The 24,291-nt window shown below is 37.4% G+C and overlaps 1 protein-coding gene across 14 annotated transcripts in view; it reads right to left on the reverse strand.

Annotated features, from left to right (window-relative positions):
* Positions 1-24,291, reverse strand: part of Mast4 (microtubule associated serine/threonine kinase family member 4) — a 554,645-nt gene that overhangs the window by 43,781 nt on the left and 486,573 nt on the right. For all 14 annotated transcript variants that reach the window (XM_078015707.1, XM_078015703.1, XM_040273127.2 and 11 more), the window contains 7 exons: positions 20,468-20,625; positions 18,661-18,736; positions 16,379-16,588; positions 11,012-11,113; positions 8,292-8,424; positions 4,609-4,676; positions 2,110-2,195 (listed from right to left, as the gene is read on the reverse strand). In XM_078015707.1, coding sequence (XP_077871833.1) covers positions 2,110-2,195; positions 4,609-4,676; positions 8,292-8,424; positions 11,012-11,113; positions 16,379-16,588; positions 18,661-18,736; positions 20,468-20,625 — 833 coding nt within the window. The remainder of the gene's footprint in view (positions 1-2,109; positions 2,196-4,608; positions 4,677-8,291; positions 8,425-11,011; positions 11,114-16,378; positions 16,589-18,660; positions 18,737-20,467; positions 20,626-24,291) is intronic.

Raw genomic sequence — 24,291 nt, forward strand, 5'->3', positions numbered from 1 at the left:
CACTGATTTTTGAGAAGCCAGGGAACCAATGGCCTTCTGAGCCACTGATGTGAGTGGTGAAACAATTCACAGAAAACTAAGAATAGCCTCTAAAGCCCAGGTCTCCCAGCTGTGCAGGAATCCATTTGTTCAACCAGTTCACATCGGCCTGCAGTCTGCATCATGACTGGCTAAACTGATAGAAGTAGCGCCATTCAAATTTCAAATTAAAAATAATCAAAACATAGAGGAAACCTGTCAGAAATGTAATGAGAGATTAAATCTGAGAAAAGCAAAAGAGGAAAAAAAAAAAAAGTTTTGGCTGATTGGCTGAGGCGCCGACAGGCAGCTTGTAAGCCCATTAATGACTTGGCCTGCGTCCTGGGTGTTTACTGATTCACAGCTTGTTTAACTTCTTGTATATTCCCAGCCATTCCCTAAAGTGTGATATACCTCATCTACTATACAGTGGTTTAATTGCACTACAAATGAGTTTACTCAACCAATTAGAACTCCAAATACTGCTAAGATATATGCCCAAGTTTTACAAAAGCAGAGCTTCTTAGATCATCTTATTCCAGAATTCTACTACCAACAGAATTTAGCAATTCTCAAGCCCATGTGCCCATTTAGTCAGTGAGCAGACTTCTCCCTAAAGAAGGAAGATCTCCTCAGCTCATGTCCAAAAGTATAAAGAACTGAAAATCAAATAGTAATAGACAAACAAAACCCACGAATGACTTCCTGCTAGGACAACACTGCTATGTAGAAAAGTTTCACTGGGGTCCTTAAAAAAAAAATATTGCAAACATATAACACCAGAAAGCTTTTATGAGCCACATCAGGATATATGCCATTTGACATAATCCTGAAAACAAATTGGTGAAGCATAGAAAGATCTCACAAATATTTAAGTTCTTCACTGAGTTAATGGTGTGGAAAATATTAGAGGTGAAAAAAATAGTAGGGAGAAATATCCCTTGTGGCACAACAAAAATCGCTTTATCTCATCTGCTCTTATGTGTGATAAATGGCAATAAACGTCTCTGGGATTATTTATTGCTCTCCATATACAGATGGAATTGGGATTAATACTTAATTAAACTAGAATTCTCAGGCTGTCTAAAATGGATCAGGTTACTAATGTGCACTAATTGCCCTTCCAAACTATCACTAATTCAGAAGATCGTGTGACCATTTACCCTATGCCCTGGGCAGGAAATTGTGTGTCTATGAAAATGAATCAAGGAAACAGAAGAGAGAAATTCAAAGCTCCCCCCCACAAGGAAATGGTAAATGTTTAAGGAGATGGAAATGCTAATAACCATGACTTGATCATTACATATGCAATGATGTATCACAGTGCACCCTATAAATGTGTATGATTATTTGTCAATTAAAAATTTATTGAAAAACAATAAAACCTATTTTATTTGTTATCAGAAGGTACAATAATAAAGGAAAAAGAAAAGTGGCAAGAATTTAATGTCTACTAGGGGACTAAAATATATTATTTGAAAGCAAATCTTGTAGCACATTTGTGTCAATCTAGAAAATACATCTCTACCTTAAAGAAACAAAAGTGGATTGGGGAAGGAGCAGCACTAATCTGATTAGACTATAGGATAGGGTTCAATTCTTAAGATCCTGGTGTAATACAAAGATGAACAGAAATGTGTTGCCCTAAATTTTCAAACAGTCTTATTTAAATACTTTCCTGACACAGCTGACTATTCTTCAGATAGAAATGCAGGCCAATTCTCAAGTAAACAGTGCTATATATAAAACTGTGTGTGTGTGTGTGTGTGTGTGTGTGTGTGTGTGTGTGTGTGTGCATGTATACATATACAAACAAGAACTGGGCATTTTGAACCCAAAAGGGCAGACTGAAGGAGTGGAAACAGGAATACATAGAACTTTTATTTTATGAATTTTTTCTCTTCAGCCCTCTAAAGAATCACTAGGTCACTTGCTATGTTTTCTGTTGGGCTAATCAATAGAAAATGATTCTGGCTACACATCATACCCATGAAGGAAAGAGCCGAAATCTCAAGTATTACATCTGCATGTGAAGAATAAATATATTAGTAGGGGGTGTTAAAATATAATAGCTTCTCTTGAATAACTCACCCATAGGCTCCATTACTAATCAATTTAATTGTTTCAAAATCACTTTCTCGAGGTTTCCTTCGAAGTTTCAGGGAAGCATTAGAGCTCTGGGGAACAAAGAAGGAGGTGAAGAAAATAGTTCAGAATTTGAGAAAATTATTTTAATGGCAAAATAGATAATAACTGAATTAATTCTGTGTCTTTCAGGGGCTGAAGTGCAGTATTCTAGCTAAAGGAACCTGGAACATCTCTCAAGATCAGTCTTTCCACTGGCACCCACCTTACAGGGGCTCAGCTGCTTTTAGTCACACCCACATTTCCAAAAGACAAAGGCACCAAGCTTTCTGAAAATTCCCCATTTTATTTTCCCTCTATAAACTCTCCTCATCCTAACCTCATTCTAGTCTTAGGACATTTTGAGATTTAAGTCCAAAATACCAAACCTTCCTTCTGATTTCAGTGTGCCAGAAAAGGGGTACCTGGGTGGCTGTCCCTGGAGCTGGTGGACGGCATGGCCTCTCTGACCCTCACTGGGGTGTGACCTTTTCATTGCTGTGGCAATCTTTCTTGTTTGGGAAAACTCTTAGGTGACAAACAGCACACCTAGGTGTAGAATGCCTGGCTTTCTTTACCTCCATACCAGAAATCTGAGTTGGGTTAGATCCCAATGTTCTAAAATGATGGCTTTCTAAATGTTTAGCTCAAAGGACAGGGTTAAACATGGTGCTTTTACACAAACTCCCCTGTGCTCCATTTACCTAAGCAGGGAAAGGGTGTTACCAGCCTCTCTGCAGAGTCCAGAATCCACCCGCTCTCGGGGTTGGAAAGTACCCACGACTCTGAAGTGTGTCCATTCTTCCCAGTCCCTTCTGATTTGCTGAGGCCATCAGTCATCCCCTCATCTTGGGAGGACTTGGGCGCCCAGCCTCCCACTCTCCTCTCTGCTCTAGTTCTCTCACCATCCTGAGTGGCTTCAGTGTCTACGCAGGTAATACAACCAACCCCTGCCCTCAGGGTTACTTAACCTCCCCAGCTCAGCCATCTCTTTTCTCTACCTCCCCCTAGTGTCTGGCCATAGGACACCACCTGCCATGGTAGAAAACAATTTGAGACTGGGACCACACCCTGTTCAACCACTCCCACTATGGCTGCTTCTTCACAGTGGTGGGCCCTATACAAGGCCACCTAGTTCCATTAACTCCTCCCCACCTAGAGAACTCCTTTATGTCCATGTTGTACTACTAAGTCACTTGAACGTCCACCAGAAGCTCTCCCTCCCAGTGCTAGAAGACAATTGAGGGTTGGTTGGTTCTTCTTGGATTCTATCAAGGAACTCTTAATATATTCAAAATTATATGTTATGATAATAAAACAACTATCATTTATTTAGTACTTACTGTGTAATACTTTCCTAACCATTTTAATGGTATATCTCATTTAATCTTTCATAATCTCTTATATCTTTTAAGATGGGAAAGCTTTAAAGATGGGGAAACAGAGACACAAAGAACCTTCCAGCCCACCCCAACACACACACCTACTAAGGGGTAGAACCAGTTTTCAAATCCAGAATCTGGGTTCTCAGACCCCAAGCTACACAGCCTGTTTCTGCTTTCCTGATCATCCCAACCTGCTTCATCCTGCTTTCCCTGCTGGTGTTTATTATTGAGAAGAATGACACCAGCCACCAGAACCCCTGGCCACTGAAACCATCTCTTTTTTAAAATATTTATTTATTTTAATTGTAGTTTGACATAATACTATTGTTTTATTTATTTTTTTTTATGTGGTCTGAGGACCGAACCCAAGGCCCTGCGTGTGCTAGGTGAGTGAGTGTTCTACCACTGAGCCACTGTACCTATCTCTTAACAGACTTTTCCATAGTCACTCTGCTGCTCCCTGCACCCCACTGCTTTCTTTGTATCAAGCCATGACTCTGACTGGGTCAGCTCCCTATTTATTCCTTCCACCTCCAAGTACAAACAACACTCCTCTCAAGCTCAGTCACTTCCCATTGTTCTTAAAAACAAAACAAAACACAATATAAACCTGACAAATGTGAGAAGTAGGGACCTGTGTGTCCAGGCTTCACCCAGGCTCTCTGGTCCCCAAGGTCTCCCTTGCTCTTAGCCCTTAGATGGAACTTGCATCCAGATTGTGTCCACTGCCCCTTATATTAATAATTGCTCACATTTCAGCTCAAGTGCCACATCCTCAGGAAATCTTCTGGAGCATTCTAAATAAAGGCAAATCTCTTTATGGGATATCCTAGTGGACATGCTCTTTTTTGTCTCTGAAGATCTTATTTTATCATTACTATCTTTTGTGTATGATTTCTTTTAGTAAATTTATTTTTCTCTTTGAAGGGAAAACACTACATTATCTGCCTGTTATTGGGAACAGTGTCTTCCATGTAGAAAGCACAATAAATATTTGTTGAATAAAGTAATTAACACAGTCAAAATCTCTAGATGCTAACAAACAGAAAAACCAACATATTTTGTCAAGAAAGATACTTACACCCACTGACTCATCCGTTTCTGGTGTTTCTGCTGTCCCACTATCGTAGTTCCCCAACTGAGCCATTTCTAAGTTCAAAAAAAAAAGGGGCAAGAAAAATATTGCAATTAAATAAGTAAGCGTAATAAGCTAAAACAAAAGAAAACACTTTCTCCATTACAAAAGAAAAAGAAAAAATATATTATAATATAATTGTGGGAAAAGTTTTACATCCAAAACAGCAAGAAGCAACAACTGAGATTTTTGAACATGTTCTTTTCACATCCTTCCCTGAAACCCCATTTCTAATGAACACCTAGACATAGGAACTTTAAAGACTGGGCCTCTGCTCTAGCTGGCAGCATTCACTGGCTGATGCAATTAAGGCAACTTGCAAAGGGTTTGGGGGTTAAAACTCTATAATCAGAGAACCAAGAGAGGCACGTCTACACTGACTCTGAGAGGAATCTAAGGTACACTGACCAGCTAACAAGTCAGAAATGACTCAAGTTGTAGTGGGCATCCCTTCCTCCATTTCTTCACATTTACTGAGAGATATCTCACCAAATACACTAAAAATTTACAATTTTAAAATAAGAGTAAAGGTAGTGAGTGGTTAAAGGGATTTGGACATAAAAAACCTGGGTTTCCACCACTATTGGCACTTACCAGCCAAGTATCCTTTTATTATTTTTTAAATTTTTATTTATTTATGTGTGTGTGTATGTGTGTGTGTGTGTGTGTGTGTGTGTGTGTGTGTGTGTGTGGTGGTGGTGCTGGGGATTGAACCCAGGGCCTTAGTGCATGAAAGGCAAGCACTATACCAACTGAGCTATAACCCCAGCCCTACAAGTGACTTTTTAACATCAGGGTTTTAACTTTCAAGGTTCTTCCTCCCCTGAATGATGAGAACAATATTACTTATCTCTTGGCACTTTTATGACTATTATACACTACAATGCACATAAGTCCCTTAGTATGTTGATTAACAAAAATTAAGTGCTCATTAAATGTTGACTGTTATTAATTATATTGTGTAGAGTAGTTAACTCTGGGCTGAATGCCATATGCTTGACACCAGCTTAAGTACTACTCTGGTGGTCTAGTTAAAAGTGACAACTGCATCTAATTGCTCAACACACCTTGGAATGCATCCTTGCGTTTATATAAGTAAATGAGAAAACCTAATTCATTTACTGTTCATTTTTATACTTAAAAAAGAACATGAAATAATTTTCTTCAAAAGTTTTTTCTAATTTTTCAAAACTGAACATATATAAAATAAAAAGTTCTAGTTTTTAGCTACAGATTTTTGCATGCGTCTAGAATTACTTCTTAGGCTCTTATTTCATGTGTTGATGTTCTCATAAGTACAATTATCCTCTGTGGGCAGTGATTACTCATAGGAGATATGAAGCAAAATAATATTGAAGTGTTAGTTTTAGATAAATATTTACAAACTCCAGATTCTGAAATAATTAGATTGATACTAACATTCCTAGTTTACTTATAAGGAAATTCTAAAAATAAAAATAAGGTTAGTATAAACTACATTTTGGTATCAATCAAATAATGAAAACATCCAATGTTCTAGTATCTTAGATATAAGGACTCTAATAGGAACTAAGACAGTTTCCTCTTCAAGGAAAATTTAATATTGTTTCAATAAAACTATATTAGCTGTGGACACATATTAAATCATTACTATGTTAAGCAAATACAGGGATAACTCCTATCATTTTTAAAGAAACTCTTTGAGTAGGTACTCTTATATCCCATTTTTACTTTATGGAAGGAACTGAGGCACAAAGAGTTTCCTGAACTGTGCAGTGAGGGTCCTAGCCCACCTCTAAAACTCTCGCTCTTAATACCTTTGCAAAACACACCTTTAGGTATGTTAGTTTAAATGTTGAAAATAAAGGGAAGCAAATGTAGATTAGAGTTTGTGATCATGTACCAAAATTACCAGGAGAAGTCACACATTAAGTGTTAATAAACAGATTAAAAACTATCCTCAACCTGAATTCAAGATGATTAGTAAGTTAAAAAAAAAAACAACTCCCAGTGATAAATTTATATTCCTAAACTCCAAAGGTGTCAAAGATCATCACGACTCTTTTAAAGCTTCTATTAATATGTAAGTGGGCATCAGATAGTCCACATACTTAATTTCAGCTGACAGTGGTATTTCCTGTCAAGATAAGAACACTGGGAAGAACTCCCTATGTCTACAACACAAGAGCTGACGCAACCTTAACTACACCGGCGTGAAGAGTCACTATAATATGCTTTGACAGCCTCCCCCACTCCAATTATTTTCATAAAAAAACAAATTAAAAGATGGCTGTGTTTTAAATAGAATTTCTGCTAAATAACTATTATCTGGGAAATACATATTATTTGTAAGCAGTGGGTAGTAATGGAATGGAACCAAGAGTCAGCTTTTGAAGCAGGAAGCTGAGGCATCATTTTGTAATGCCTGAAGAGATTTTTAAAACTCATCTAAATACCATTAAACATCTGCCCTTTTTATTTCATTGATTTAAACCATTTCTGAAGACTCATGATTCAAAAAGGTAAAGATGGTAATTTAAAAGCCATGGGGAAAAATCTCTCCCCAGGGAACTTTTCAGAAAAGCAGCCACCAGTCTCTGATAAGTGATGAATCTGTTGTGGTATTGCTTTCAGTACAGTATAAATTTATCTGGCATTATCTCCCAGTAATGCATGCATCATTTCACTGGAAGCAAAGATACGATGGCCATAAGAGCAAACAAAGCGAGAGAGCAGGGCAGAGAGCAGCAGGCTCCCTGGCTTTAGACAGGAAAAGCTCTGTGCAGCATTTACCTCCATCATTTACCTCCACAAACAATTGAGAAGGACAAACGCTGTTCGAAAATTCAATTTAATGAACCAGGAAGATAATTTTGAATGGAGGAGTCAATGTTAGTTTATGAGTCTTTTTAGGCAGTAATAACCTAAGTGTTATAAATAACAATCCCAAACAATAATGGACAAAAGGTTGGAAGGAGGCGGGGGGATTACCAATATCAGATTTTTGAAAAATCACTATCAGGATGCTTGCTATTCTCTGTATTTAATAGAATTATAACCTTTTTTTATTTGAATCAACCATAAATCCATTTAAAAGCTTCAGAAAATTTTCTTTATCATTGGCTCTCTTGTATATTACTACCTTTCATACTTTCTTGAGACAAATAAACAAAAATAGACCTACCAAAACTGGATTCAATTTAAAGCAATCTACCACCAGTTGTGTTACTCCCAAATTGAATTTAAATGTCAATTTTAAATGAATGACAATTAATTTCTGTAGCGACACTTTCAAAATTAAAAGTACTCTCAAGAAGAGCTCAACTGATCTTTGCAAGAGAAAAAGGACTCAGAGAAGATTAGAATCCAAACCCTTCTGGGACAGGCTGGCATTTCTAGGCTGACAGGCCTCTAGGATATCAAGCAAGACTGGGCCCCACTCTCTTCATAACAAAAATAGAAGCATGCTTGCTTGCTCCTCAGGACCCAACTTATAACTGTTTCCTTCATTTTACAACTCATCCCCAAAAGGGACTAATCAATAAACAAAGCCAAAGCAGAAAAAAAAAAAAATAAAGACTTGCTGTGAAATTCTTCCATGAGGTCACAGGGTAAAAACAAGTAAAAGATCAACTCAACCAAGAACTCACCTTCCAGAGGATCCTTATTGAGACCCAGCTGGCTGATGATGTACCTGGGGATGTCAGTTTTGATACCCTGTCCTTCTTTTGCATGGCCTTCTGCTGCTTCTAATAGGTAGTAAAATTCTTCAGGATCAAATTCCTGGCAGAAGACAAACACACAGAGATACTTCCTTGAGCCAAAATGGTCTGAGGTTTTACTATGTAAATCCCATTCACAATAAAACTGCTGCACACACATGGCTGTAGGTTATTCATACAAAAAGGAGGTAAATGGCTTTAAAAACTATATAATTCTCAATTCATATCTGAAGACTATTCAGATTTTAAGTCAATACATGTGATACTTGGCAACCCAAAGGTAGTGATAATTTCTAATTTCTTTGTAATGGAAACTTGAAGGTACTCTACTGAAGATCTAGATCTCACTAAAAAAGAATAATTCTGACTTTTTTTTTTTTTTTGCCAGGGTCTCACTATATTGCCCAGGCTGATCTAGACTCATATGATCTTCCTGCCTCAGCCTCCTAAATAGCTAAGACCACAGGTGCCCATCACTGTGATCCTCTGGATCTGGTTTTGTATCTATATGTGTGATGCTGAGGATCAATCCCAGGGCTTTAGGTCTGATTTTTATCTGTGCCTTTTTAAGCAAAGTTTTAGAACTGAGAATTTCATTCAGAAGATTCAGTTTCTTTCTCTGTATAAACACACACAAGGGAATAATACTTAACTACATTGACTCAAAGAAGGTACAGGAGACTCCCTTAGTATAAAAATGTCCAAAAATATTAGAAGAAAAAACTTCAATGTTTTCATTTTTATTGATTCTAAAACTTGCTAATAATAGTAATGCAATGCAGAGATTAAGGAAAAAATAAGAAATTAAGGTGTTCAATTACCTGTCTTCTGTAATATTTTGGCAATATATTATTCTTAGGTTATTTTATTCCTTGGTCATCTGTTGCTTATAGTATAATAAAAATCTTCCAGATCACATCACTCTAATGAATGCCCTAGATTGATGGGTTGTAAACAATGCTGTAAATCTGCTCACCGATTAAATGCATTTTAAAGTATTTTCAGTGACATCCCCTGAAAATTTTCCCCACAAGATTTTTCTCATTTTGATTAATGGCCAAAAAAGGGGATTTTAGAACTTCAGTCTTTCATTTGACAATTACCTAAGTTTCTAAAGGCCATATATAAATGTTTGCTGCAAATGAAGTAAAGCCAAACCAGTGTGAATGTTCAGTGCCCTATAAAGAAACCTACAATGACTTGTGGCAAGCCTGGGAACTGCAGGCATAGAATGGCAGGCTTGGAGAAACATCCCCTAATACGCTGAAGTGTCAGTTTCATCTGAGCTCTTACTGTACTGAAAGCAACATTTCTGAAGCCACACCTAAATCTACTTATTCCTTTCTTTAAGAGGTTGTACTTTCACTTTTTCTCTTCTGATTATCAGATATTATATAAAAAATTAATTTCCTTTTTTAAGGCATGATCTGCTCTTAACATATCTGGACAGGAGCAGATATGCTAAGTTTTAGTAATAACTGTCATTTTTTCCCAAATATTATTGCAGATGGTGTATACTTCAAGAGCTACAACAGAAGAAGCAATAAAAAGTAAGACTCCCTTCTTTCTGTATCTGCCAATCACCAGTTCTCCTCCCCAGGAACATCATGATAGTTTTCCCCCTTTAGCCTTCTAGACATTCCATGTCAAATGGTGCATTTGATTCTGGGATCCTCAGGGTCCTGCCTTTGATGAAAATCTCTACTCCCCACCTTTGTGTTTGAAATATCCCCTTGCTATAGTTCATCAGGTACTATTCATGAGTTTATGGGGCTATGATTATTTCAACATTATAAAACCCTGTGAATGTTAATTAAAATAAGGGTAAAACTAAAGCACCACCACTCTCTATATATTAGTGTGTGTGTGTGTGTGTGTGTGTGTGTGTGTGTATGCATGTGCAATGCTGAAAGCTCTCTTGTACATATGGAGTTATAACTACATTAATGGCTGTGAGAGCTTAACAGAGAATTTTGATCCTATATTAAGAGCCCATTAAAATAATTCTTATTGTCAAAGCTTATATTTGTCTACAGTTTTGACTGAAACCTCTATCAAAATTTCATAAAACAAAAATTTTAAAAGAGAAAATGACCACTGATCAAAATGATGTAGTTGCTAAAATGAATTAATCTCTAAAAGTCTCATTCCTTCAGGTCTGGATGATGCCCTACTGTATTCTTTCAAATGGTTTGCTAACGGACACATATTTCTAACATGGAACATTTTTAAAACAAATAATAATTATAGCCACAGGTCACTTCTTAGCATACCTCTCACTTGCTTCTCTCTGAATCTAGGCAACTCCAAAAGCATGAAGCACAGCAAGCATTTTAAATTAGCTGTGACATAAAGTAATTATGCTGAGATAAGGTCAAGCACATTATTTCATGTTCATCCTTCAAGTTTGACCAGAATGTAATATGACTATTACTGAATACAGCACCAATCCTAGAATTCTTACTTAAAATATGAAAAGACAAGACACATAAGGATGCCATCATGAACATTCACAAGCTGTAGTTCCTCCTGACTCTTTCCATTTAACACTGGTGGTTGACATAATAAATGAAACTAGAGCTTTCTGATGGTTGCTGCTTTCCCACAGTTAACAATAAATAATGTAGTCACATCTAAAGGCAGCTTACCAGGCACTCCAATAACCGAGCAGGGCGGGCAATAACAATTAGGATCTTTCGGACTAGCTGTTTAATAAATGCCAATTCTCCACTTTCTGAACGATCATGAGCCTATGAAAAAGCAGTGAAAAGAATAATGATACAGAGTTGCTCTACTAAATGGAAAAAAAAATCAGCAAAGCATGCTAATTAGATAATTGCCACATATTTAAAAATCACATGATTTAGAAAATACTCTTAGAAGATTGATAAATGGGCATTATCTCTATATAAATGGATGCTATTAAACATCTACATCTAGAAAATAGCTCTACTAACTAAACTTTAATTGCAAAACTTTGATTTATTATCTCTGTTGAAAATCAAACATAAGGACTGTTAATGTGAACCATGAATGAAGGAGACATTAAAAGTTTATGACACATTAAGTACATGGTACCAGTATAGGCAGCTAATCAAGAACCTGCATTTTCCAGATGTAACATCTTAGATGTATGAAATGACTAACACTGATGGAATGTTTTGTTATCCCGAGCATTTAACATGAAATACAGTTCACATACAAAACATGATTAACAAATTACCTATTTCATCACATGTAAAAAATGTGTAATGTTTATTTCAAATGTTAGCTGAATATATAATATAAATTCAGTTTCACACATTGAATATGTAGGCACTGAACTATAAAAGTAAAATTTAACTGACCCAAAAACTTTTGAAATTTTATTTTATATGTTGCCTAAGCACAATACATACTTTGAGAGCAAAGCTCAGTATGTTAGCAATCACTGAAACTTTCAATGACATTGCCTTGAAGAAATGTGGTTATGTGTCTCTATCAAAGCTGGCACAGAACAAAAATTTTAGAAGTTGTAAATGTAAATATGCATACTCATTTTAGATTCTCTGAATTTTAAAATTTATATGATTTACTTTCCTCTAAGGATTTAAAAAAAAGTATCAAGGCGATGCTGGTACAATTCTACAAACACAGTAATAAGCTATTAAAATCATTCATGAAGCTGGGGATGGTGGCATAAACTTAGAATGTCAGCTACATGGGAGGCTGAGGCAGGAGGATCACAAATTCTGCCAACTTGAGTAACTTAGTGAGACCCACTCTCAAAATAAAATAAAAAGGGTTTGGGGTACAGCTCAGTGGTACAGTGCCTGCTTTGCATGCACAAAGCCCAGGGTTCAATCCTCAGTTCCATTAAAAAAAAAAGCACATCCATAAATGTGCTTTATCATGACAAGGCCCAATCCCTGATGCCACCCCTCTCCAAGAGCTGGCAGACAAATTTATGAAAAATGACTGTATATGTCTGTTGAATTTAAACCATCAAATCAAAGGCCATGGTCCAAAATAAAAGAAAGCATATATAAGTAAAAGGACACAGCTAATATTTAAAATTTTTAAATATAAGAAAAATGAGAATGGATTAATAATCATAGAACAAAAAGTATCTATTCTACTTAAACACAGAGATATATACATGTCAAATATTGAAAACTATCTTAAAAATTTTTTTTCCAATATGTATTTTGCAATGAAAATAGATTTTAGAAAATACAATGAATGCACAGAAATGTGGTTATGTGTGTTTTTTATAGTTTATCCTTAATTAAACAAAAACCCCTAAAAAGTAAAAAACAAAACCAAACAAAAAAGTCACTGATTTCTTGGTGAGAATTTGGGTTGAGCACTGAAGTTTCTCTCTACTATAATATTGTTTTATTAATCCAGGAATATAAAAAAAATGTCTAAAAAGCCCGAATACATTTTGGTGTGTTTTTTCTCCCCAAGGGAAATGAGAATTTTATATGTGAAAAAAAACTTAAAAATACTCATTCAGATTACATAAATTCCATTTCAAAATATTATAAAAACAATCACTCCAATTTCTTACTTCTAACAATTATCAGTCACATCCAAGGCCCAAAATATGAGTTATATTAGGCTCAAATAATATTTTACCTATATCATTAAGTGGGGGATAGAGGAAGAAGAACTTTGTTAAAACATCAAATGAAATAATAAAATCAACCTGACAAGGGAAACTGTTTCCTGGCTTGCTGAGGCCAAAGGGGGTACTAATGGACACCGGTGGTCAATACATATTACCTGTTGGAGACTGTAAAAAAACACTATGACCCAGATTTGAGAGTAAGTTAGAGTTTCCTGTGTATTTTCTTTGAGTAAACACACCTTGGTGAAAAGGAGACCCGAGACAGGAAAGCATGCATCTGAATTGACCTACACTTCAGGACTTTCAAAGGCATCAGTTAAATCAAGCAGTTCAAACCTTAGGGGAGCCTTGCCTTGGGTTATGCAAAGGACTGACAATGGGAAAGGAGGTGGGGAGAGAGGCTTGGTCGGGAGGGAGGCTGGTTAGCAGAGGGCTGGAGCTGGGAACTGACAACTGTATTCAGAAGAGACCAAATCAAGTTCCTATAACCAGGCTCCAGCTAGAAGGGGACAGACTCTGAAGATAGATTTAAGTTTTACAAAAATACTGAAAGAAACTCTCAATGAAGATGAAAAAGAAAACATTCTTATCCCTACCTAACATTGACCTTTGTGACCCAAGTATAATGCTTCTCAGCCAGAAGAGAAATTCCTCTAAAACTCAACAATTTTCATCTCTCATACAGCCCATTCACATGATTTTTGAAATTTTTAAGATTTATTTTTAATTGCCATGAAACAATCTGCCAAGTCTGTCATACAGAAATGAAAGAAGGGGATTATAATATAAATAGCTATGGATAGCAAGTCTCTACCCCTTTCAGGAAGTGCCTACAAAGGAATAAAAAACAGAACTACACTGGTGATTATGATAATATCCTGGGACAGAATGGCAGAATCCAGGATGGAAAACCTCACAGAGCCTGACTGCAGAGCTCCTCTCAGGTCTGCCTCGTCTGTTCAAAAGTACACCATTTCACAAACATAGTTTCCAAGGTATTCACATGTACAGTAATAAGCATAGTGTTGCCAGCATTTCCAAGAAGCTGATTTAATTAAAAGGAATATAAAAATTAGATTATTTGATGCTCCATAATCATAGATCAAATGTTTTGGCATTCCATATGTATTTTCTTCCTTCTCCTCTCTCTTCCAACTTACTATGGTTGAATAAATACCAGCCCTGCACCAGGGAGTTAGAGATGACCCCTCTTCCTCAAAAAGCCTGCTGTGTGCTAGGCTGTGTGCGAGACCCCCTGATGATCATTATAGTGCACTGTATGCACCCAGGGGGATACAAGCAGTAGGCCATATTATGGTTTTTACCTGTACATGGAATGGAACACTGGGGAGTGTTAGACCAATGTCCTTGCAGCTGCACAGAAGGGTGGTGGATCTAAGGGTTAGGCCTGAAGGAAAGCAGATCATTGGGGATGAGGGTCCAAGTCAGAAAGTGAGAGGAGAACAGGAGGGGAAAGTTGGAGAATATTTAAGAAGAAAACTATGAGAGTCCAGTGGCTGCATCATGTAGGGAAAGAATCTATTAGGACTCGGAGTCCTAGCAGGTGACTGAGAAGATGGTGGTGTCAATAATGGAGGCAAAGAATGAAGAAGCAGGTTTCGTTGAGGAAATGCTGAGTCCAGCTGCAGACAGAGTGGGTTGCCCACTGCTACTCTGCAGGGCTCTCCAAGTGGGAAGACACTGAGTAGGCAGACACACAAATCTGAAATGTCAGAGAACACTGCTGGCCTGAGATACGGACTGGAAACCACTGGAGTCCATATGTCTTTCATTAAAGATAGTCAACAATATCTCCAGAAGAGAGAGCAGAAGGAGTGGAACCAGGATGAAACTGTGAGCAAACTAATTTGTAGAAAATATGAGTTGGAAGAGGCCATGAAGAAGTGGTCAGAGAGGTACCAAGAATAAAAGAATATGTTAAAGGGATAAAGAGGGAAAAGAGTTTGAATACTGCAGAATAGACTGGTTCCAGTAAAATGGCTAGGGGCTCTGCCAGCCTCTGGTGGGTGAGAGGACACTACTTATGCAACTAATATTTGGATCCTTCTATGGGTTACATACCGTCCTACCTGACCAAAGCATGTAAGATCCTTGCCCAGAGTCTTTATATTCCAGCAGAGTGCTACTCAAAGTGTGTCTGCAGACTGGCGCCAGTCAATAAACCCTTATTAGTGTGTGATGAGCTAAGCCAACTATTGAGAATAAGAACTTAGCAACTCTTAAAGCAAGTTTACATGGCCATGTCACCCAAGGGCATGACCATTTTCCTGTAAATTCACTTTCATTTTAGTTTATGGGAAAATTGGTCCACGGCAAATTGGAAATTGTCAATAAAAATAAAAAACAATATTTTCACCCCCAAAGATAGTTTAAGAGGCCCTGCTCTAGTAGACTGCAATAGGTTGAAATGTGAACAATGGCAAAAGAGCAGAGAAAACTCTTCTGTGAGTTTGGATGAGAAAGAGAAGAAAAATAGTGGCTGCTAGCCAGAGAAGAATACTCTCATCTTGCCAGAACTAAATTCTGTGGGGCAAGGACAGATGGATTTCTCAAAACTTGGGATGCTGGTATTTTACTTCATTTTTGTGTGAATATTTATAATATGCATGCTTAGAGAAAACCACCTATGCTTGTATTTACATGGGCATAATTTATGTCCTATGAGATAGAGAAATACTATAAATCTAAATATATAGGCTAAATAGGTTTCACTTGTAGGCTGTGGCTGATCAATTTCAGTCAGAAGAGCAATATTATGCAGTAATTCCTTTCCACCACACACATTCCTTTCCTGTCCTGGGTGTTATCAGGAGCCAGGCATGCAAGTGCTAGGCAGAGACAGTTCCTGTGTTTATCTGTCATTTTGGAAATTGGATATTTTGTTAGAAGAAGAACTGACACTAATGAAAATATAAGTTACCATTTACTACCCAACACCACATGTAGGTTAATTAATAGGACTCATAGCCTGGAAGGAGCCAGCAATTTTCCATTTAGCTTTTTCAGATATTAGAATTAGATAGCACACCATCAAATAACACACATATGCTCAGGCAATTTCTAACTTTATGGGTAAGGGGTGGGGGAATCACTGCTTCAAAATCCTTCACAATCCACTTATCCCAGAGTCATAGATTGTTGAGTCTCAAGGTTCCTGTAAAGGTTATTACATTAACTTTCTATTACTCTACATAATGACCAGAATCAACTTATAGCAAGTAGCAATCAGGTTGGTTTTTTTTTCCTCTTCTTTATTTCCCTAGAATATGAATGCCATTTCATAGTTACCACTTGTAAGCAAACAGTATAGTAAAATATCTTTTTTCTAGGGGAAATGCAAAACAAATCAGAAAACTTTAAACGCATGGTGCATGGATCTTACCTCCTGTAGCAACTTATCTAATTTGTGTTGCAATTCAAGGAAGTATCGTGAGGTGATGAGACCCTGGTGGGATTTATCCAAACAATCTCGAGCCAGTTCAATAATTTGATGGTGAGTGAAACTAAGCACTCCATCTGCTAGGGGAAGAACGTTGTCAGGGGAGTAGCTGGTGATAATTTCCTTTAGACGTTCTTCCATCTGAGCTGTAGCCTGTTTAGAGAAGACACACATGCACACACAGGTGTAACATATGGAGACACACATGTAAACATGCTTCCTTAGCATTTTCAGAGATCTGTGCAAGTTGTTAAACAGAATTCTAAAATGTAAATGTAAAAGAAACCTGAATTCTGGCCTGGGGGTTTAACTCCATAGTAAAATGCTTGCCTAGCACGCATGAGGCCCTGAATTTGATCCCCATACTGGAGGGAAAAAAAAGTAGAAGCCTCACTTTTGCATGATATAATCATGGCACATATATGCCATTATACATCTGTCCAAATCCACTGACTGCACACCACCAAGTGTTGTGATGTAAATGTGGACTCTAGTGGGGCATATTGATAATGGGGGAGGCTAGGCATGTCGGGGGCAGGGTGAGTAAGGAAAATCTCTGTACCTTGCACTTAATTTTGCTATGAAGCTAAACCTGATGTAGAAGATAAAAGAGGAGGGAGAGGAGGAGAAGGAAGGGGCCACCACCATCTCATCATTTGGAATAAAGATAATAAGGATTCAAGGTATTTAAGTGAAAATGGATATTTCAGAATTGCCAATCCCTCTTTTTCCATATCCCATCAAATATAAAATGATCCACATAAGATTCTTTTTTAAAAATTTTTTTAGTTGTTGATAGCTCTTTATTTTTTAATTTATTTATACATGGTTCTGAGAATCAAACCCAGTGCCTCACACATACCAGGCAAGTGGACTATCACTGAGCCCCAGCCCCAGCCCCCAAAATAAGATTCTTAAAATAACTCCAATGATATCTGGAATTGTTGTGCTTTCATGTTAGATCTTGAGCTTTTGGGGATGGACTGTCAAAAATATCAAATATTTCTTCTCTTGTTACTTCCTCAAAACTCAGGACTGCTGCTCGAGTTCCACAGCATGAGCCCAGAATTTGTTTTCTTGGCTAGATTTCAATAAACAAGGAGCAAGCATCTTGTATCATCTTTATCCTTCCCTCAAAAAGCTACATCTTGTGCAAAATGCCAAGGGAATTCCTTTGGTAAAATAAAGCTAAAATTTTCTTTCCAACTTTCATTTCCTTCTCTGTGATCACCTGCTGCCTGATCAATATTCCTGGGTAGCATGAATTATATATGAAGGGAGATTCCCTTTCCTCCTTTCTCCTGCTTTCCTATAAGGTTTGAACATGCATTAACTAGCCATGGTAAGTATCTGTCTCCCTAGTGAGCAAGGGACATGTGATAAATAGCTAAAACAGCTTCAATCAATGACATCAATATAGGGTTCATTACAAATAATAAGTACGCTATTCCTGATTTATGAAACCAAATATTTCCCTTTGTTCTTAGGCCTGGGTCAACAAAAGGGTGGGTGAGGAACTGGAATGATATGGAGAGGTTGCCTTCTCCCAAATGTGCAGAAACACACTTTGGTGGATAAGACACAGAGGTGAGGCAAAGTGACAGGAGACCACAGGAGAGCAGCTCCTTGTAGGCAAGGGGTTGGGCTACAGTCCTTGGACAAACTGTACTCTGGCTCAATCAAATTCCTTTTATCAGCCTAACTGAGGAACACTGCAACTGTACCTTCCTTTTTTTAGCAATGGAATTAGAAATATCACAGCTAAAGAGATGGGAGGTCACAGAAAAGGAAAATAAGGTTTAAAAAGAAAAACAACGTTGATGACACACCAATCTATAGCTTCAGAGGGAGAAAATGGATCTCTACTTGACAACACAGTAGCAGGTCCAGAACACAGGTACAAGGAGTACAAAGGGCAGAGGGGCTTTTGAAAAGCAGACCCTCCCTGCACCAGGCCCACCCAGGCATGGGGCACAAGCCGAGCATTCACTTTAAAGCCAGTTTAGAGCACCCACAGAGTGGAGAGTCCTCAGCAGTTGTTAGTTTAATATTTGTTGTTGTTTTTTTTTTTTTAATTTTTCCATTTTTAAGAAAGCTGCAGTGCTATTTAATGCAAATCATTACTGGATAGGACCCTTACTTCCTATGACAAAATCACCTTACAGATGCTCAACCCATGATGCCTGTTCATTTAGATGCTACACATCTTACATTCAATTCATTACCTTTGGGAACCTTTCTTTGTAGACATGGTTCATCATAATTATTTCATGGTCACAGCAGGCGGGGGAACGTCCAGGGCTGCAAGCAAAGCAAATTACCCTTTTAAACCAGCCACAGCATGAAATGAAAATAAGCTTTTTATTTATAAACAGTGAGTTGCATCAAAAGTACGATGCAACCTTCATATGGAAAGTTTGCTGTATTAGGTAATAAACCAATGAAATCAGTCATTAGTACATGTGGACACTTACATACCCACAAACACAGAGGCATTGTGAAGAGGACTCAAAAAAGCAGGCTCAAAAAATAAAATGCCACAAAAAACATTATCATATGATACCAGTTCAGAAAACATTCTTAAACTGAGATTATATTCTACATGTAGTATAAGTTTATGTAGTTGCAGAAACCTATTAATGAATTGTACTATCATGCAAAATAGGGCAGCCATGAGCAGCAGCATCTAGGACATGTTTAACAGTGTAATTTCACACTTTTATCATACACCTGCGCTCGGCCACATACCACTGGAGAGGGCTGAGAGTTCTCCATGGCACAGGTGTCGTAAGTGAAATCCATTTTCTAGCCTAGCAAATATGTATTTGGGATGCTGAGGTAGGCATTATGTACACTAAGAAACAGAGGCATACAACTGTTGTTTTCCCCTGCATTTTAGTAGTCCATTTGTGACCTTCCTGGTGTACAACGTTAGGGTATTTACATTTGGGGGTAGGTACAACTTGTACAAGATATGTCAGGAATTTAATAAAACAAAACAAAATGGCAGTAAAACACAGTGTCCCTTAGATGGACTGGTACAACTTATCTTTTATTTTGTATCTCAGAATATTCTAAAATATCCCCACAATTATCAATGTGGCTATACTTGGTGAATACCTGACTTTCTTTATATTACATCCTTACTATGTCAACGTATACCAGTTTCACAGCGTCACGATCTGTTGTCACTGGGCAATGAGATGGACAATTGGATGACTCCCTTCTAAGCTGGACTTGCTGCCAAGGCAGCTGGAGTGCTGTAAGGGGAAATGCTGAGCTGTCAGACCCTTCCAGGATGGCCCAGCTGCAAGGAGTCATCTGGCCAAAGCAAAGTTCTTCCTAGGGTGCCATATCCTTCCCAGGGTGTTTCAATAACAAACCAATGACTGTGGCCATCTGGCCACAGGGACAACTCCCTATGAGTTCCACAGGGGTAGAATATAGCTGAACTGCCTCTGCCCAGTCCCACTTTCTCCTTCCCCTTCCAAAAGTGTTGGTTCCCAGAAGGCTCCCTACCCAATGTATAGTGGATTACATTTGACATCCACAAAATTCAGGAGACACAAACTGCTGAAATTTTGTTCAGAGTCCTGGAGAAGGTAAGACTTATGCTGTGACGAATGAATCAAAAGATTAGGGTGGGCTTTTATAATATGGAATCTGGAAAAAATATCCTCCTTCCTTTTTGGCCAACCTTCTTCCTCTTCATTTAATATTAACTGCTCTTGGAGCTGTGATGGATTGCCTTAAAATTTCTAATGGCTACAAGTTTCTACAGGTAGCCCCCTAAGGCCATCACCATTACCATTAAAGTAGTAATTAGCAAATTGTGAAAATTTAGAAGGAACAAGACAGTGCCACAGAATGATAATTAACAATGTCATCTTTTATATGGAAAAGTCACACTCTGTTTACGATAGTTCACAGATTAGTTAACTCATATATGAATTAAGAGATGAAAGGTTTTCATTCCAAATGGCTGAAAACACATACTCCAGGACATAAATTTGTGGTCGGGCCCACACCCACCTGAGACTCCGGGAACGGGGGCGCATGGGTGTGTTCCTGCATCTGTTCTCAGTGGCAATGCTTTCAGTGGTACAAAAATGTTTCGATAAGAAGTGTAATTCATCTGGCGTTGGTTGGTATGGTAACTGATGCAACTTCTCCTGGGAGGAGCAGGATGACTGAAATAAACCAAAATAAAGTTATAAGACTGTCTCTAAAACAAAGCACCAAACCTGGGTGATACCCACATTTTATATTGCTTCCTTTTTGTGTTATAATTACCACGACGGCCTAATTACATTTCTGACCGTTTTCTCTGAGAGGTCAGTTTACCTTCTATATCTCATCTCATTTGTCTATAAGGACAGTTTCCCAAAAGATAATTTCTTCTCTGGATAAAACCAGGCTTCGACAATAAAAAGAACCCGGGTAGAGCCAAAGGAAAAAAAGCAGAGGTGGAGTGCAATTTGAGTGCTGGGTGCGTTTTATCACAGATTAGTTCCTACCTGAGTATGGTAGCCTCACTTATACTGTTCTCATGATTAAACACTGTGATTTTAGGTAAATAACAAAAGATATGATGTGAGATCAGGAATAAAATGGTGAAATCTCTATTAAGAGTGCATATTGCTAAGTGTGGCGGCATACACCTGTAATCCCAGAGGCAAGGGAGGCTGAGGCAGGAGGAATGCGAGTTCAAAGCCAGCCTCAGCAATTTAGTGAGGCCCTGGGCAACTCAGCAAGACCCAGTCTCTAAATAAAACACAAAAAGGGCTAAGGATGTTGCTCTGTGGTTGAGTATCCCTGGGTTCAATCTCCAGTACCTACTCCCACAAAAAGAATGCATGCTGTCCTTTGATGCCACTACCATCAATATGTGTCATGGGTAAAACAGAAAGGTTAAAGAAGCTTTCTCAGTAAGATCATACTTTTAAATTTTGTAATTTTTTCCCTCCCTCTCCCCCCCACTGAGGCTGTCATTTTTTTTTTTTTTAATGGTACTAGGGATTTGAATTCAGGGCTTCACATACATACCAGTCAAGTGCTCTACCACTGAGCTACATACCCAGCCTTTTAAAAAATTTTTGATACAAGGGCTTACACTAAGTTCCCCAGGTTGGCCTCAACCTTGTGATCCTGCCTCAGCCTCCCGAGTAGCTGGGACTACAAGCATGCACCACTGTACCTGGCTGTTTTGATTTTTGAAAGTATACAACACCTAGAACATGGTAGAAAAGGTGAACAGCTAAATAGCACCACTTTAAATCAATCTGGGATATACAGCTATAAAGCAAAGAAACTATTTCTTGTTTACAGTTTTAGTGAGAGGTAAACTCTAAGCATTCTTAATACAAGAGATCGAGAAATTGTTAAGTGGAAACATGGTTTAGGATAAGCATATTTTGAAAGATGCTACTCATTTGAAAATGTCAGTTCTAGCAGGCTTTTTTATTAAAAAAAAAAAAAAAACAAACCTGTCAGTACATTAAGAGCACCTTTGTAAATACCAAAGCACTGAAATGCAGTAATACTAGGAAATAACGGCTAGAGACTAAAAATATCCAAATACCTTGAAATTATAAAATGCCTTACTAAGAACAGACTGAGACAAAGAGGTACTTTTGTAGTGTAATGAGATTATTTTATAAACCATAAAAATGAGAACACTACTAGAAAGACTTAGAAGATAAACACAAAGCTTTATTCAGAATAAATAGGCATAGCTTTAAATATGTTCCTTATGAAAAAATAAAACATATGACCTTAGTCAATTCAAGAATTCAGGAAAATAATAATAAAATCAATTCAGGCAGGAGGGAGGCAGTGGTAGTAACAATAAAGACAATGAATTTAGCAAATGGAACAAGAGATTTAAGAATCTATACATAGTGCTGGGGATGCAGCTCAATGGTAGAACACCTGCCTAGCATATGTGAAACCCCAGGTTCAACACTCAGAAAAATTATACATATGTCTCAGATAAATCAATGTCTACATTCCTGTATCTCAAGACTGAAAAACCCAAAAGTTTGTTCATAAGTTTAAAGAAATCACTTTGGATGGCAAAGTATCAATTCAAATGTAAGCTATTTAAAATATTTATTTAATCCACTGAGTGTGAATGTTGATTCAAGTTGCTGTAGAAATAGTAATGTATTCTATCATAAGCCGCTGGCCCAATTGCTATTGGGCTACTATGTAAAGAACAAGAGATCACGTTACCTATCTAAAAATAAAAATTAATAAGGTTAATCTTCCAAACCACAGCAGGTTCAAGAATTTCACACAAATCACCAAGAACAATACAAATGGACTACAGAGAGGGGTCTTCTGTGGAGGAAGGCAGGAGAGAGAATAGAGAGGGAGAGGCTTCAGTGATATCTCTAACATTTATTAAACAAAATAAACATATGTCTTTTAAAACAGCTATAGCAAATGTAACAAAATGGTAACAGCTATTAAACATTAGAATTTTAAAAATAATTTTATCATATAATTTACATAACCTCTTAAGCAATGTGGCCCATGTTTGGTGACAGAGAACATGATAAACTGGGTGATGTAAAGCTACAGGGGCTGTCCTAACCTAGTATTGGAGAACTAGGGAAGTGGGAAGCTTCTCTGGGGAGAGTTCTTTTAATCTCGGCTGGAATGAGCAAGGTGCAACTGGACTTAGGGCCAAACCAAAAGGATGGTCCCAGGGCAATGAGGACAATAGGAGCACAGTGAAATGGCCTGGAGGGGTGAATAAAAAGGTATTAAATGGGGCCCCCAAAGTGAGTTTTGTTGGACAAACATAAGTATAGGTTCAGTTTCAGCAGAGATGATAGACTCAGAGGAGAATTTCAAAGCCAGAGAAGAGAATCCCAGAAGGATTCAAATGCAGTCTCCAATGTCCATGGGCCTCATATACTATCTATCTATCTATCTATCTATCTATCTATCTATCTATCTATCTATCTATCTATCTATCTATCTATCTATCTATTTGAGACAGGGTCTATTCATGGTACTCGGGCTGGGTTCAAAGGATCCTCCTGTCTCAGGCTCCCAAGTTGCTGGAACTACAAGAATGTTCCACCAGAGGTTGCTCTCAAATGCTTATTGAAAAGGTTCTTCTCTGTTGGTCAAAACAGTGTTGAGATACCACTTTTAGAAGAGTTTCAAGAATTAGTTTGGGAATTTTCCAATAAATTAAGTCTCATTTTTTTTTCATATTCCTCTCAATGTGGTATCACTGAATCTTGTTCTCCAACTAATTTGCATATGATTTTGACTACAGTATAAATCATATCCCTTTTCAAAGAATGAAGATTTACACAAAAAAACCTCTGCCAGTTTTCAGGGCAATGAGAGTTCCAAATACATGTTCTGAGTGATGATATAATTTCAAATAAGCATTTACTCTCTCAAGATAACCATTGGGCAAAGGATAGTATGCATATGCATGCCTAAGTTTCTACTTGTTATTTATTAAAAGCAATATAATTTTATAGTCATACCTCATATTTATGAGTATTTATATTCTTATTTCCACTCTTTCTCTCAGCAGAAAATAATTTATCTAGTGGGAAATATATGAAGGAATGTCTTCCAACTACTGCAATTCCATATTACTTACTTCAAAATTAAAAATTATGATCTGAGTATTATCTTGGAAAAGTTCCACAAATTAATTCTAACTGCAAAATTTGATGCTAAGAGAGTTTCAATACTAAATAGTCTCTGGAAAGACTGATTGACTTCATATGACCAAATCTTTACAATTTCAGAATATAGCATTTTTAACATGTGGGCAATTTTACAGTTTTCATCATACCCAAAGGATAACGATATAATAATGT

Source organism: Ictidomys tridecemlineatus, chromosome 1, assembly GCF_052094955.1.
Source record: "Ictidomys tridecemlineatus isolate mIctTri1 chromosome 1, mIctTri1.hap1, whole genome shotgun sequence".
NCBI lineage: Eukaryota > Metazoa > Chordata > Mammalia > Rodentia > Sciuridae > Ictidomys > Ictidomys tridecemlineatus.